This window comes from Cricetulus griseus, chromosome 2 (genome assembly GCF_003668045.3).
Source record: "Cricetulus griseus strain 17A/GY chromosome 2, alternate assembly CriGri-PICRH-1.0, whole genome shotgun sequence".
Classification (NCBI taxonomy): domain Eukaryota; kingdom Metazoa; phylum Chordata; class Mammalia; order Rodentia; family Cricetidae; genus Cricetulus; species Cricetulus griseus.
The window spans coordinates 414,850,520-414,868,293 of record NC_048595.1 but is presented as its reverse complement, the minus strand read 5'-3'; the positions used below and the strand labels follow the sequence as shown (position 1 = coordinate 414,868,293).

At 41.8% G+C, this 17,774-nt stretch overlaps 1 protein-coding gene across 1 annotated transcript in view; it reads right to left on the bottom strand.

Moving 5' to 3' along the window:
* Nucleotides 1-4,573, bottom strand: part of Cd28 (CD28 molecule) — a gene marked incomplete at its 5' end in the record, with an annotated part of 114,771 nt that extends 110,198 nt beyond the window's left edge. Inside the window, one exon of the mRNA XM_035440977.1 lies at nucleotides 4,501-4,573. Coding sequence (XP_035296868.1) covers nucleotides 4,501-4,573 — 73 coding nt within the window. The remainder of the gene's footprint in view (nucleotides 1-4,500) is intronic.
* Nucleotides 4,574-17,774: the final 13,201 nt, after the last annotated feature.

Below are 17,774 nucleotides of genomic sequence, written 5' to 3'. Positions count from 1 at the left end.
CCCACCAAAGAAACAGCCAATCATTACCGACAAAGAAAAAAATCAAAAAGGCTGTTTCTTCTGCCTCTTCCTAGATAGCAGGCCAGTGAGACAGGGTACCCCAAATACATCAGGAGTCCTTTGCATGCAATTGACAAACCTGTTGCTGAAACTTAAGAAAGTGAGACAGAGTGACAGAGACAGACAGACAGACAGACAGACAGACACACACACACACACACACACACACAGAGAGAGAGAGAGAGAGAGAGAGAGAGAGAGAGAGAGAGAGGGAAATTTACTGGTTATGTGTGATTAGAACACCCAGAGACTGGTGAGATGGCTCAGCAAGCATGTTAGTCATGATTCTCTGAAAAAACAGAACTGGAAGAATATACATACATACATACATACATACATACATACATACACACACATTTATATTTATTTATTAGACTGACTTACATCATGTGGTCCAGGTAGTGCAACAATGGCTGTCTCATGATGGAAAGGCCAAGAAGTTGTTCAGTCCCTGAGGTGCAAGTCTCCTGCTGTTCCAGACTGGTGCTGGAGTCCCAAAGGGTTCCTGGAGAGCTGCTGGTCTTCAGTCTGTGTCGGAGCCCTGAAGAAGTTTGGCTTTACTACAAGCCACAGCAACAGGGTAGATCACTTGCCAGTGAAAGTGAGGGCAATCAGACAGAAAGCAAAGCTTCCTTCTCCTTTGTCCTTTAATGACCCAGATTTAGCATGGGTCTTCCAGTTTCCAACAATCTGGTTATGAAAATCCTTCACAGGTGTACCCAGTAGCTTGAGGTTAATTGATTTCAGATACAGGCAAGTTGACAACCAAGATTAACCAACACACAAGGTGAAGGCTCCTGCCACCAAGCCCGATAGCCTAAGTGCAGTCCCTGGGACCCACATGACTTCTTCAAATTGTTCTCTAGCCTCCACTCACATGCTATAGGACACACACACACACACACACACACACACACACACACACACACACACAATCCATAGAAAGATAGATGATAGATAGATAGATAGATAGATAGATAGATAGATAGATGGCAGTTGACTTTAGCAGTTCCATTCCTGGGCATGAAGAATGTAGCAACAAAACAGCTTTATTTTATTTCATATTTTTATTTTTTCCCCATTATGGTTAAAACTTTCTCTTTCCAATCTCATTTTTTTTCAGCCCCAAAGGGTAGTTTGATCAAACTGCAAACTTCCTCCATGCTTTCCATTTGATAACAATGCCGTCTGAAGGTGTTGTTTAGGCTTTGATCTTTAGTGTCCAGCCCTCACTGTCACTTCTCCATGTCTTTCCCATCTACAGTCTAGGTCAGCACTCCTGGGTCTTAGTAACCTGCAATGAGGAAGGAAAACATTCCAGCCACACCCAAATCATTCTGCGGCTCCTTGGCAGAGGAAAAAGAAGAACTGAAGAAGCACAAAGAGGATGGGCCTGGTGGTGTATGCTACTTGAATATGGTGAGACAGTGTGGCAGTGGGACTGCTATAAGTTCAATGCTAGCCTGGTCTATATGGTGAGTCCATGTCTCAAAATTTAAAAGAAGCAAAAAGGTCTTCATTATTTAGCTGGTTCTATTCTATTGAGCCACTGGTAACCTCTACTAGGAAAGGTATTCATATGTCCAATGATTCTCTTTTGCAGGGAATTTATGGTTTTCCATTAGAAAACTCAAAACCAGAGCTGGAGAGATGACTTATCGATCAAGAGTCCTGGCTGCTCTTCAGAGAACCTGGGTTGAATTCCCAGCATCCATAGAGCAGCTGGTAACTATTTGTAACTCCAGTCTTAGGGGATCAAACACTGTTTTCTGGCCTCCAAGGGCACTAGACATGAACATGGTGCATGGACATACATGCAGAAGAAACACCCATAAACAGTATAAAAAATGTTATAGGAAATACACTCAACCCTTCAAAGAAACAACAACAGTTTTCTTTTAGGTAAATGTCCATCTCCTATGAACCACTGATTCTCTGTTTAGATAATAAATTCTCATACAAATAACATTCTTATGCAATATTCCTTACAGAATATTTTATTGTTCACCATGTCCACCTACACTAATTATATTGCTGTGATAAAATACTAGATGAAAGCCAATTGAGGAAGAAAGAGTTTATTTTGACTCACAATCTCAGGATACAGTTCATCATGTTGGGGATAGCATGGTGGCAGAAGCATGAGGCAGCTGGTCACACTGCATCCACAGCCATGAGAGAAATGTCCCCCATAGGCTCAGACATTTGAATACATAGTTCTCAGATGGTGGTGCTGTTTGGGGAGGTCTATGAGGTCCAACTTTTAAGAGAAAGTATATCAGCTGAGCGGTGGTGGTGCACATCTTTAATCCCAGCACTTGGGAGGCAAAAGCAGAGAGGTGTCTGTGAGGCCAGTCTTGTCTACAGAGCAAGTTCCAGGACAGCCTGGGCTGTTATATAGAGAAACCCTGTCTCAAAAAAAAGGGGGGGAAGGAAGGAAGGAAGGAAGGAAGGAAGGAAGGAAGGAAGGAAGGAAGGAAAGAAGGGAGAGAGAGGAAGAGAAGGAGGGAGAGAGGAAGGAAGGGAGAAAAACAAGGGAGGGAAGTAGGGAGGGAGGAAGTATGACACTTGCAGCAGGCTTTGAGAGTTTATAGTGTCACTGTACTTAATGGTTTACTGTCTGCTTCTTGATGTGATCTCTCAGCTTCTGGTATGCTGCCCTGTCTGCCATTTGCTGCCAGAATGGACCCTTGCCCCTCTGGAACTGTAAATCTTCCATAAGTCACCTTTTTGGCATGACATTTATCACAGCATCAGAAAAGTAACTAACTTGGAGATTAATACGGTACTCTCTGAATTTTATTCAGTCCAGGATCCAAGCCTGAGGGATGATCTGGCCTACATTTAGGGAGGGTCTTCTCTCTTCAATTAAGCCTTCCTGGAAATACCACACTGAGGGGTGACTCCAGCCACTCTCATACCTAAGCAAAGAGAAGACGCTGTACTCTGCTCACAAACCTCAAAGAACAGAGATAGGTCAAATTCACACAAGATTGAAGAAAAATGTGTGCATGGATATTCACAGCCACAACCTTCATAATAGTCCTGTGTTAATCAGCCTCCTGCCATTATAACAAAATACTGGAAATAATTGACTTAGATAAGGAATAATTTCCTTAGTTCATGTATTTGAGATTCCAGCCCCTGATCAAGTGACCCCAATACTTGGAAACTCAGAAGGTAGTCGCAGGGATGAGAATATTGAAGTATCTATATCATGAACCAGGAAACATCAAAGAGAGAGATGAAGAGACAAGGGTCTCATAGTCCCCTTTAAGAATACTTCCCCAATGACTTAAGGGCCTCCAACTAGGCTACACCTCCTAAAGGATCCAACATCTCCCAACAGTGACCCCCTCAAAACCAAGCCTTTAAAACCTTTGGGTCAGCAAGATTTATTAACACATAAAATAAAAATTAAAATTTGGGAAGTGTTTCTCCAAATGATAACAAGCTCAAAAGTCAAAACAACCCACATTCATAACAGCAGATGAATAGGTTAACAAAATATGGCATAGTCATACAATGATTAATTTCAGCTATAAAAAGGAGTGAAATACTAATAGATGTCACACTGATGAAGCCTGCAAATATCATTCTAACTATCAGACACCAAACACAAAAGCCACATATGGTATGATTCCATTCAAATAAAATAACCAGTACAGACAAATCCATAGAGACAGAAATCAGACTGGTGCTTGCTAAGGACCAGGAGGAGAGATGGGGAGTGACTGATAATAACATGGTGTTTCTTTTAGCCATAATAAGTATGTTCTAAGATTAAATAGTTGCACAACCTCATGAATACACTCAAAACCATTGACTGCTTTGAAAGTGGAAATGGGGGATAAGGAGATTACTCTGAACTCCTACAACTGATAAATGCCTTTAGTGATGCAGCAGGATACAAGATTGACTAAAAAAAAATCAGTAGCCTTCCTACATACAGATGACAAATAGGCTGGGAAGGAAATCAGAGGAACATCACCCTTTACAATAGCCACAAACAACATAAAATATCTTGGGGTAACTCTAACCCAACAAGTGAAAGATCTGTACAACAAGAACTTCAAGTCTTTAAACAAATTAAAAAAGATACCAGAAAATGGAAAGATCCCCCATGCTCTTGGATAGCTAGGATCAGCATAGTAAAAATGACAATTCTACCAAAAGTAATCTACAGATTTAATGCAATTCATATCAGAATCCCAGTGCGATTCTTCACAGACCTTGAAAGAAAAAAACTCAACTTCATATGGAAAAACAAAAAACTCAGAATAGCCAAAACGATCCTGTACAATAAAGGATCATTATTCACCATCCCTAACTTCAAGCTCTACAGTAGAGCTATAGTAATGAAAACAGCTTGATACTGGCATAAAACAGACAGGTGAACCAATGGAATTGAATCAAAGGCCCCAATATCAACCCACTCACCTCTATGAACTGCTAAGTTTTGACAAAGGAGGTAAAAATATCTCAGAGAGGGCTGATCTCCAAAGCATACAAAGAACTCAAGAAACTAGACATCAAATTACCAAATAATCCAATGAAAAATTGCGGTACAGATCTAAACAGAGAATTCTCAACAGAACAATCTCAAATGGCCAAAAGACACTTAAGGAAATGCTCAACATTCTTAGTCATCAGGGAAATGCAAATCAAAACCACTTTGAGATTCCATCTTACATAGATCAGAATGACTAAGATCAAAAACACCAATGACTGTTTATGCTGGAGAAGATGTGGAGAAAGGGGAACCCTCCTCCATTGCTGGTGGGAGTGCAAACTTGTACAGCCACTGTGGAAGTCAGTATGGCGATTTCTCAGAAAATTAGGGATAAACCTACCTCAAGATACTGCAATACCACAGTTGGGCATATACCCAAAGGAGACACATTCACACCACAAGGATGTTTGCTCAACTATGTTCAAAGCAACATTATTCATGATAGCCAGATCTTGAAAACAACCTAGATGCCCCTCAACTGAAGGGGATAAAGAAAATGTGGTATATTTACACAATGGAGTACTACTCAGCAGTAAGAAACAATGACATCCTGAAATTCATAGGCAAATGGACAGAACTAGAAAAAAAATAGCATCCTGAGTGAGGTAACCCAAAACCAGAAAGACAAATATAGTATATCTCACTCATAAGTGGATACCAGACATAAAGAAAAAGATACTCAGCCTACAGTACACAACCCCAGAGAAGCTAGAACCCTCTTTCAGAAACAGATGGAAGAAGATGCAGAAATCTACAACTAACCATTGGGCCAAGCTCCTGGAGTACAATCAAAGTGAGGGAGGAGCAACAATATGAACAAAGGAGTCAAGGCCATGATGGGAAAACCCACAGAATCAGCTGACCCGAGCTAATGAGAGATCACTGACTCTGGTCTGACAAATGGGGAACCTGAATAAGACCAATCTAGATTCCCTTAATATAGGTGACAATGGTGCAACTGGGACAACATATGAGGCCACAGATAGTGGGTCCAAGATCTAACTCTAATGCACAGACTGACTTAGTGGAGCCCATTCTACATGGAGAGATACCTTGCTCAACCTAGACACAGAAGTGTGGGGGGTGGAGAGGTGCCTTGGTCCTGCTTCAACAAGATGAGGCCTTACCCTCTCCAAGAAGTAGATGAGATGTGGGGTGGGGAAGTGGGGGAGCAGGAGGAGAGATGGGAGTGGGAACTGGGATTAGAATGTAAAAATCAAATTAATTAAAAAAAAGATTACCCTGTTAATACTAAAGTGCATGCCTTATAAGCACAAAGACGTGAGTTTGATTCCAAGATTCTACATAAAAATCTGGACACAGTGTCACACACTTGTAATGCCAGTGCTAGAGAGGCTAAGAGGGACTCAGCTGCCAAACAGTCTATATAGCCCATTTGAAGAGTTTGAGAACAGTGAGAGACCCTGTCTCCAAAACACAGTGATCAGAGACTGGGGAATGACATCTGAGGTTGCTCTTTTGGCCTCCACACATAGGTGTGCATACACACACACACACACACACGCACACACACACACACACACAGTGTGAAATTAGTGGAATATGAATTATGTCTCAATAAACTTAATATTTTAAAAATTCCAAGGGCCCTATTGTTGGAAATTGTTGAGGTACCACAGGCTGAAGAAACAGTGTGGGCACTTCTAAATAAGCCCTGGTGTTGGTCCAGCTCTTCTCAATCAAATGTAGGATGCTTATCTTCTGCTGGCTATTTGAGAGCCTGCATCTGAGTACACAGGAAATTCCTATCTTACAACTTTACACTTGGTTCTATTTCCGGGCTCTTACTTAGAGCAACCAAGATGCTCATGATGTCCTCACCACCCTCCATATGGAATAGTCACCTTTCAAAACCTCTAGCAGAGGTTTCCCTTTCCACATGACTACAGAGACTACCACTGTCTATTCAAAAGCCAAAGACTACAGGACTTTGTGATCTCAGAAATATAGGAAACATATTCACTAAATAGCATCAGGTAGGTCAACCACACTCTAGTGAGTGGCCCTAAACCCCAGAGTATACGAGCAGCACAAATTAGATTCTATCAGTTGTTTTAAAAAGAGAAAGAGGACAGAAGTTGGGGAGGGAGATGGGGTTGGTCTGGGAGGAGTTAGGGGAAAGAGTAGTGGGGAATATGATCAAAATGCATTGTATGAAGTTCTCAAATAATTAATAAATGTTCTAGTAAAAGTAAAAAGAAATCCAAACACAATGTAGAATGTATTACACAGATTCCTGGCAGCTCACTCTCACTCTGAGAGGTCACTTTCTATTTTGTTCATCTTTCAGCCATTATTCCCACCACTGGCAATCACAATTATCGTTATAGTTATGGGAGGACATGTTTTTCACTCACAACTTTAGTGAGGGTCTACTAGTGTACACAGGTATCAGTTATCAATTGGATTCTGAGGGGGAGCTGCAGCCCAGAGGCTGAACTCTTCTCTAGCATGCACAAGACTCTGTTCAAACCCAGAAGAGTCCAAATGATGCTGACATACTTCTCTCAGTGATTACTTGTGACCAATAAAAGATAATAAGGGCTGGAGATGTAGGTTTAGTATGATAGTATGAGCAAAGTATAGGCAAGGTCCTGGGTTTGATTCCCCAACACCACAACAAGAGGGAGAGAGAAAAGCAGGGAGAGAGGGCGGCGTGGAAGGAGGGAAGGATAGAGGGAGGGAAAGAAGGGAAGAGAAGGGAAGGGAAAGGAAGGGAAGGGAAGGGAAGGGAAGAGAAGGGAAAAGAAAAGAAGGGAAGGGAAGGGAAGAGAAGGGAAAAGAAAAGAAGGGAAGGGAAATGTCTGGAGATCTACAAAGATGACACCAGCTAACTATCTCAGCAATGGAGGAGAGACTACCTCAAATGCCCTCCCCTGATTATGAGACTGATGACAGACTTATATCCTCTCATCCAGCAGCTGGTGGAAGTAGAAGCAGACACCCATAACTAATCACCGATCTGAACTGGAACCCAGATACAGATAGCTGGAATAACAGCATGGGACTGATCCAGACCCAAGGAACATGGGTTTCTGTGAGGAAACCTCGGAAATCTATAGGACCTCCTGTAGAAGCCCAGTATTTATCCCTAGCATAGATGTGGAGTTTGGGAGCCCAATCCATATAGAGGAATACTCCCTGAGCCAAGACACACGGGGTTGGGCCTAGGCCCTACCCCAAAGGAAACGTAAGACTCTGATGACACCCTATGGAAGGCCTCACCATCCAGGGGGAGCAGAGAAGATATGTGACAGATAAGGTTTTGGGAGGGGGTAGGGGAGGACCGGTGGGAGAAGGGAAATGGGATTGTCATGTAAAACAATCCTGTTCCTAATTCAAATTTAAAAAGTTGGAAAAAAAGAAATATATATATAAGCAAAATTTTTTTTTAAATGGGGAAAAAAAGAGATATTTTCCAAGTTCCTACCAATTCACAGTGCCTCCAGAACTCCACTGAACTGGGTCAAAAGCTGGCTCAACTGGGATTTACCACATCACTGTATCTAGAATGACTCACCACGTTCTTTTCAAGAACACACCCAGTTCCCTGGGCCTCTCAGTCCAGGACCACCACTGACGTCAGCCTTACTTGAGGATTATTTGGCCTTCACTCTTGTTCCAAAAGAGCACTTGGAATGTGTGGGGGCTAGAGGTGGGGAGGTGGGCCAAAGAAACATCATACATGTTTAGGAAGGAAGTCTAAATCTAACAGGAAGTCCCTCCTTTTTCAGATGAAGAATGGCGTGTCTGGAGGGGCTAAGGAACTAATGGAGATGCACGCCGTTGTAGTCAGCACTGTCTGAGCTGCAGCGCTGGGCCGGCAGTGCTCCTCCAATGCTGTTTTCACTCAGTTCTTGTGCATCCTTCCTTGGTGCCATTCTTCCCTAACCTATAACCTAACAATAAAAACAGTTCTGCTCCTCTCATGGAGCTGCTGTGAACTCGATGGCATGTGCAAATGTGCATTAAAACCCTTGCAAATGTCAGGTACTATTTAAAGTGAAAATTATTTCAATCAAGAAAATAAATGCATACCATAAAACATGGATGAGAAAACAATTCATAAATGAGGAACACTCTGCAAATGACTTACAGCACTTATAATTAAGTTCTCAATGATATCTAAGTAGCAAATAGAACTGATTGTCTTCCGTGCATAGGGCCAAAAGAAACCAGCATGCACCTAATGGAAATTACACAATTCCATGGGGCCTCATGAAAATTGGGTTGTATCACTAGAAGCAGGGCATTTTACTATGCCTCTTTCTCCCTTCCACTGTTGACTGCTTCCACAACACCCTCCTCAGTGGTGAAGCTTTGAAGTTATTACCATAATGGAGATGATGGGGTTTTCTTATTCAAGGAGAAAGTGAGTCGGCAGACTCAATGGAAGTGAGTCCAAGGAAAGAGACATTATTCAAAATGATATTTAAATTACATTCCAGTTTTAGAATATTCTAGGGAGAAAAAATAGGAATAGGAGAAACAAAGGGGCAACCCATAGGTTCCTAAAACATTTAGCCTGCTTGAAAACCATGCAGAAAAGCTGAAGGCAAGAACACAGAACCACAGTAGGATGACTTCACTAGACTGAGTTAGCAACACACATGGCTGGAATGCGGAAGATGAGCTCTACAAAAAAAGACATATTAGGACATGTTTTTCTTTTTTATTAAGTTTTTAGGTTAGCATACAAAGTGTTGGGTTTTGTCATGGCATTTTCATACACATTGTGCCTTGTTCTAATTTGTCCTGGTTCCCTTCCTTCCTCTTCTCATGGTTCTCAACCTTCCCAATGCTGCGACCCTTTAATATAGTTCCTCATGTGGTGGTGACCCCCAGCCATAAAATGATTTCATTGCTGATTCATAACTCTCATTTTGCTACTGTTAGGAATAGCAATGTAAATATCTGATATGCACCCCCAAAGGGTTGTGGTTCACAGATTGGGAGCCATTGCTCTAGATAGACTTCCCTTCTACTTTCTTATTACATGTATCCATTACCCTCTCCACTTCCCACCGCCCTCAAGATCTCTTCCTCCACTCTCATGATTCCCTTTTCACTTTCACTGCACATACACACATGCACACACACACACACACACACACACACACGCACGCACGCACGCACGCACGCACGCACGCACGCACGCACGTACATATATCTACATATGTACATATATCTACATGTAATTCTAAGCCTAGGATCTGCATAGAAGAGAAAGCAGACAGTATTTGTCATCTGAGTCTGATTTACTTCACTTAACACAATGATTTCCAGTCCTGCACATATTCCTAAAAATAATATGATTTCATTTTTCTGTATGACTGCATAAAATTCCAATGTGTGTATACAACATGTTCTTTATCTGTCTGTTGATAGACATCTTGGCTGGCTTCCTGGCCATTGTGAATAGTGCAGCAATAAACAGATATGTGCAAGTAAGTATCTCTGGAATATTTTGACTTAGAGCCCTTCAGGTGTACACCCAGATGTGGGTTAGCTAGAATTACTAAGAAATTTTTCTTAGCTTTGACATCAGATAAAAACACTCCCTTCCCCCCATCGTGTAGCAAACTTTATTTAGTAACTCCCTCCTAAGCACAGATATTTATTACAGCTACCTCCTGATATACACACACCCGGAAATTCCTAAACTGGTCAGCTAAACTAGATCACTCCATTAGCAGAACGGGAATGTCTGACTCAGCCCTTCTTGCTCGCTTCCTCCTTCTGTCAGTAGGGAAGAGTAAATGATGGTATAACAAGTCATAATCTAGATAAGACTAGAAACTAAACACTGTCCCCTGAGGGGAGCAGGCAAAATTAGAAAAGATGAGACAGGTAGGTAGGGCATAGTGTCAGGAGAGTAAAAATAGCAGGCAGGTGGGTGGCAGAACAGGTGGAAGAATATAGTAGCCCAGAATCCTAGAGATCTGATGACTGGCAGGCTGGAGTCTGGAACCCTGATGGATCAATAGAGCACACGGGCAGCTTGGCAGCATCAAGGCAAGACTTTTACTCCAAAAGAACTGAAGATTTGACCAAAATTGAGGCAGAGACTAAGGGTAGGAAAGTAGGACAGAGGCCCAGCTGCTTCTATAGAGACACAGGTGGAATTTTGGGTCAAGAGTAAGAGGCTCATTTCTGGGAATATGGAGCAGAATTAGGATGGGCTGGTCTGTACTAACCCTGCAATGGCCTGGACAGCCAAACTCTGGCTGGACTCACTTCATGCATATCTTCCTAAATTGAAGGATGTCTCTAAATATGGAACAAAGCTAAATGGATGCAGAAGTTTAATCTTGCTGGTTGGACTATATTTTCCTATAATATCCTGTGATATCTTTATTGTATTATTCAGTTATTTGTTTATTTAACCCATATATATTGCATAGCACTATGTTTCAGGCATTTTGCATATCCCTAAATATCAGTGCCTACAATAATCCTATGAGGTTGGCACAATGACAATCACCAGTTTACAAATAAGTGCACTAGGCACAGAGCAGCTAAATAACTTGTCCAAGGTCACACAGTTGGCAAGTGATAAGTGAGAACATGAATCTAAACATTCAGACTCAAAGTCTGTTTGTAAACACTACTTTATGCCATGTTGCTGTCTTTGTCATGCTCTGTCTGTATTTCTGCTCCCTCTAGAGTCTAAAATACATTCCTGATATCAAGGACTTGAGTCATCTCCAAATCCCCAGTGCCTAGTGCAATGCCTAGCATGTAGGGACCCTTAATATAATAAATACCTAACAAATGAATGAATGTGTGCCTGCCATAATGAATGTACAAATAGCCAGAGTCATGGGACCCATGACAAAAGAAGCAACAAGAGAATACTGGATTTGGGTAGCATGATCTGCTTGACAGTACAACAGAAAGCAGTCAACACCCAAGGCAAATCACATCTGTGTGATGGTTTAAATAAGAACGGCTCCCAAAGGCTCATATATTTAAATGCTTAGGGAGTGGCACTATTTGAAAGGATAAAGAAGTGTGGCCTTGTTGTTAGGGTAGGTGTGGCATTATGGGAGTGACCTTGTTGGGGTAGGTGTAGCCTTGTTGGAGGAAGTGTGTCACAAGGGGTGGGCTTTGAGGTTTTTGAAGCCAAAGCCAAGTCCAGAGGCTCTTGCTCTTCCTGCTGCCTATGGATCCAGTTGTAGAACTCTCAACTCCTCCAGCACCATGTCTACCTATGTGTCACCATGCTCTCTGCCATGGGGACAATGAACTAAACCTCTGAAACTGTAAGCAAGTCCCAAGTGAATGATTTCTTTTATAAGAGTTGTCATGGTCATTTTGTCTCTTCCCAGCACTACAACACTGACTAAGACCGCCTGGTAGAACTGCAAAAGGAGGTGCTAGGGCATGGCTCATAGCAGGAGCTGTGAGTGAGTAACTTTAAAAAGCAGCTGAGGTCATAGGAGACCGAGACACAGGAAATATTTGTACAGTGAATGGTCTGCTATTTATTAATGTCCCATCCCCCACCTCCCACTTGCTCCATGCTCTTTTGTGTCCTGCCTCTCACCTGAGAGGATATATAGACTTCATCAACACATTTTGCACATGGAAAATCACTGTTCCCTAGATTATTGCCCACTGTCCTATACGATTGGCACACAACCATCTGGATTAAGAGTCAGCTATAACAAGCACAGCTTGTATTCAAAACATCCAAAGGACTGGGTGGTAGTAAGCATAGACCTGATCCCCTAGTAGAATGCAGCTAGAAAGGTCTCTTCTGAGAAAAGCTTTCATAAATGTTTGAGCATTTAATGGTTCCTTTGTTGCTATTGTGTGCACAAATATGGATAAACTTGGGAATTATGATGGACAGATGACACATGTGTAAGTTTCTCACTGTCTTAGAAGTCCCTTTCTAACTTAGGTGGCATCACTTGTAATTTCAAGAGAAGGAGAAAAAAATGACTAATATATACTGAACACATACTGGGCATTGGATCTGATTCCAAGTGCCTTGTATACTTTTCCTCGTTGAAACATCACAACAGCCTCTGTTTGATAGAAACAGAGGACAAAATGAACTTGGGCAATTTGTCCAAGGTCACTTGCCAAATAATTGGTAGAGGCTGGGTTCAGAGTCAAGACAGTCTGCCTCCAGAGCCTATGCTTGGAACCACAACACTAGCTGGATCGTCAGCTCTTGAGTATGGCAAATACTAGAATGACTAAATGGCAAAACTGATTTCCAAAGCCAGACCTGCTCATTCCAGACACTCATTCAAAACCCATGCACTGTCTGCATGCGCCAGACTGGGTAAAATCACCCTGAATGATTGTCTTCTCCTTGTAATAGATATGAAGGAATCTAAAGCCCTCAAAGGGATTCTGCAAAAGCACACTAGAGTCCTCCGATAAAGCTTTCTCTAATCAGAGATGTATGAAAATAGAATCCAAGTCATGGTCCAACCAAGGTGACAATGAACTCTGCTCTGTGTTAGTGGTTAGTACAAGCTATAATTATTGTCAAGCCATGACTACTGTGCCTGCTATTCCAGCACACTTTCTTCAGGTCAAGCATATTATAATTAGAGAATGGCTTAACAGGACCAGGGTGCCTTTGGCATCCAGTTTCTACCTTGGCAAGAACCCAGACTAAGAAGGCACTCTTTGGCTCTTAAGGACCAAGCCCATCCAAAGCAAACAGTTCCCATCACTGTTTACAGCAGAACAAGCTTCTTCCTTTAAACAGGGCAAATGTGGAAAATCACTCTGCCAGACATTGCATGTTATTTTTGCTTCTGAAACTCAAGGAGAAGCCCCACCCAGCCAGAGATCTAGTGCCCCTCCAGTGGGAAATGCATAGGTTGGGAAACACATCAAGCATCCTATCGGTGCCTATGGAGCAGTGACTGTTTCTCTAAAAGTGTGTCACTGTCTTCACTACTTAACCCAAACAGCCCATCTTGGCCCAACTCAAAAAGTCTCCCCTCTTTTCTGGCACTATTCAGAAGAATTGTGTAATTTGTCTATGTTCCTCTGGATTGGCATTAGCAAGACCAGAGAAAGACCTTAGCAAGTCATTTCCCTGTCATTAGCTTTCTCTCCAGCAGCATTATAGACTCCTAATTAAAAATAAGGATTATCCCATTGTTAGTGAAATGTCTCAGGCAGCCAATAATGCATGCCAAGGTTCAAACAACAGGGTGGGGAGGTGGCTCAGAGGTTAAGAGCACCAGCTGCTCTTGCAGAGGATCTGGGTTCAATTTCCAACTTCCACATGGCAGTTTATAGTCATCTGTAACTCCAGGTCTAGGGACTCCAACAGCCTCTTCTGGCCTCTGTGGGCATCCTCATACACATGGATTATACACACACACACACACACAAAAAAAAAAAAAAAAAAAAAAAAAAAAAACCAGAGTCTTCACAGACCCATGCCTGAAATCCAGTGAGTCACAATAAGATTAAGATATCTGGATGAGGTACCCATTAGTTGATAGTTGTATGAAACCGGAGAAGTTAAGTATAAGAGAGAAGACATACGTGCTTGGATGGAGCTACAAAGATCTTAGCTGTTCTCTCCATTTCTAGTTCTCAGGTACCAGGCATCTTTGACTGAAGCTTAACAGAATATTAACTGCTTGAAACTCTGAAATGACTAGGCCAACTAAAATATCAGTGTTAAGTGTCCTGGGAATAGCAGTGCTTATTTCTATGGAAGCTGTGCTAGAAATGGAAACAGCATGCAAAGTGAAAACGTGCTCATTTTGCTGATCCCCATTATGAGCCTACTAAAGGGAGAGGTGGGCCTCAGGGTGCAACAGCAACCTCTAAGAGCTCATTTCTGCTTAAAATACAGTTAAGTATTCTAGTGCTTTACAGGGGTTAATTTGTAGCTGTCCGAGACCCTGGCAGCTGATGATCCTGAGCACTCCTGGCTCTGCCTTGCGTGCTTACAATGGAGCATGAGAAGACACTCTGACAACATCTGCTTCTCTTTGCTCTGAAGTGAAAGGCAGAGAATAGATGTCAGCTCTACTGTCAGGCTGGCTAATGTGCTGCACATGCCTCCAGAAAGCTCTGCTCCCCCAGATCAGCTTTATATCCCTAATCCCAGGAATCTGCATGCTGTGAGTGAAATTACAGACTCTGCCCTATCAGTCCAGGAGTAAACAGCACCAACACCAGGCATCAGAGCTATCGATGTGTTTATCATTTCCCAAGGCATTAAGAAAACAAATATGGACATCTTTGTGTACTCTTTTTAAAATAAGAATTTCTTGAAATGTGAAAAATGTACTAACTCATTGTATCTTTAGCTTTTTTTTGTTTTGTTTTTGATTAGGAAGATAAATATCAACAGATTTTCTTAAAGAGAACTTCCCCTGATGGCTACTTTTCAATGTCCTGGAGGATGCTATGAAAGCTGCTAGGAGAGAAAAGCCATCAACGGGCTCACTCACCCACCCTTGAACCCTGCAAACTACAACCAACCTGTCATGCAAGCTGTGCCCATTGGTACAATAGCAGCAGGACTGTCATGGGTTACATCAACCACTTTCTTTGCATTTAGGCTTCACAGGATAGGCCCTGGGGGTTAGAAGGAGGGACCTACTACTGTTGTCTTAATAAATGGGCATGTCATCAAAAGTCTCCTAAGTATTTATGTTTATATTCATAGATGGGTGCTTTTCTCAGCCGTGGTCAAGAAGCTTCCCTTTGCAGTGGGTGATGATTAATACAGAGAGTCACAACTCTTCGAGGCATGGTGACTAAGTGACTGAGTACTGAGCACAAAATGGAACATCTACATCACCATTTTCAAGGCTCAGGGGGGGAGTGGAAAGAATGTAGGAGCTAGAGGGTGGCAATGAATGTTGTGAAACACTGTCTTCTAGAACTGTCTTCTAGACAGGATATGACCATTACAGTCACAGACTCCCAGCAGCTATGGTTACCTGCACAAGATCAGTATAAGACAAAGCCCATCTACATTCCCACCGGCGAGGGACTCATGAGGAACCACCTCTCTCTGAGGGAATATTGGCAGCTCATTATTGCTGAAGGAAAGAGAGTAATTTTCTTCAGTGGCATGAAACTATGAAAGAATAGAAGTTTTTATTAAGGAATAGTATTAGTTTTGAAGGTGAGGAAGTGTTAGAATAATTTCATAACCAATACTATATTGTTTTAAAACAGACTTTAAAAGCCTATGTTCTAAGTGTCTAATATACTAATCACTATCATTGGTCAGGGTTTTATTTTGTTTTATAAAAATACATAATACCCACCTCAATTCATTTCCAATGCTCTTGAGATAAGTATGTCTACTCTATCACACCAATGCCACAGAACTTCAGTTTGAGTCAGGTGTGTTTCCCTTCTGTTTACATATAAGCCCCGCCCCCTCCCAGAGAGGATTTTGAAGTTGCTGTTACAGTCACACAAGTCCTTCAATCTGGAAGAGTTGGCGAAAACCAGTATTTCTGGTTCCTTGCTGCTTTGGAACCTTACAAGTACTGATTGCTAGCCACCTGAGACCTGTACAGACTAGCTCCAATAACCCTGAGCAGTTACTTAGTGGAGATCACTTACTCCATCAGCCAAGAGTGGAGCCAGCCAGAAGTTTTGAATCCTGTAGAGTTTGTGTCTGTTTTAGCCATATGGGGCAGACAATCACTTCTGCCACTACACCTAAGTATACCAGGCAAAAAGCATACCCAACTTCAGAGCAAATGTCTCAAAGGCATTGTGTTCTTGGCCCTGATTGTCAACTGTCAACACAACCAACATAATCTCACTTCTGCCAGCTCACGGGCATGCCTGGGTTCTGTCATCGCTGCGCTTTCTTTTCATCAAGACAATCTTCCAAATGTAGGCTTTCCATTCACATGTCTACGGCTTATTAGGAGCCGGGGATTTTCCAGGAAATCCCTGCTAAAGGGCTGGACGGGTGATCAGTGTTATGATAACCCAGAGACACAATGTTCTTTGGGCTATGAACCTGTTACCCCTCACCTAACTCCAAACAATTCTTACGCAAGAGCTTTCGGAGACGAAAACTTCTGGTTCTACAGAAACTGGGGTTTGTGATTTTTTAGGCTTGAATTGAATTAACACTATTTGAAGCATAGTCCTCCAGGCCTGGTCTTTTATTATTATTATTATTATTATTATTATTATTATTATTATTAGTTTGAGTTTTTGTTTTTAATGTATCGTTGCTTGCTAAAAGGATATGAACGCTATTTTAATTCATTCCTAACTATCCTTATGGTTTCTAATTAGAGGCTGGTCAGAACTTTCTCCAATCCTCTTGTAAAATCTTACAGGTGTTGAGTTTCTCTCCATTTAGTTTCATGTTGGCTGTTAGTTTGCTGTATATTGCCCTTATTATGTTTATGTATGTTCCTGTTATCCCTAGTCCCTCCAAGACCTTTATCATGAAGGGGTATTGGTTTTTGTCAAAGGCTTTTTCAGCATCTAGTAAAATGATCATGTGACTTTTCTTTCTCAGCTTGTTTATATGGTGGGTTACATTGAAGGATTTTTGTATGTTGAACCATCCCTGCATCCCAGGGAGGAAGCCTTCTTGATCATGGTAGATGATTTTCTGACGTGTTCTTGGATTCGATTTGCCAGTATTTTATTGAGTATTTTTGCATCAATGTTCATGAGAGATATTGGTCTGTAGTTCTCTTTCTTAGTTGTGTCTGTGTGGCTTGGGTACCAAGGTTATTGAAGCCTCATAAAAAGAGTTTGTCCTACAATTATAAATGTAAGCATGAAACTAGGTGAATCTATAGTTGGTTCAAATTATGAACTGTGAATTATATTGTGAATATCAACTGTCTGTACCTAGCAGAGAGAGTCAATCCAGTGGAGGAGGTGTGATGTGATGGAATGGAATATGCTCATGTGGACAAGAGAGTCAGATCCTAATAACTTTTAAAGGCAAAAAAAAAAAGAGTTTGGCAATGACCCTTCTGCACCATTTTCTGAACATAACACCAGTAGCACAGACACTGAGATCTACAATTAATAAATGAGACCTCCTAAAACTGAGAAGCTTCTGTAAAGCAAAGGTCACAGTCAACAAGACAAAATGGCAGTCCACAGAATGGGAAAAGATATTCACCAACCCCACATCTAACAGAGGTCTGATTTCCAAAATATACAAAGAACTCAAGAAGCT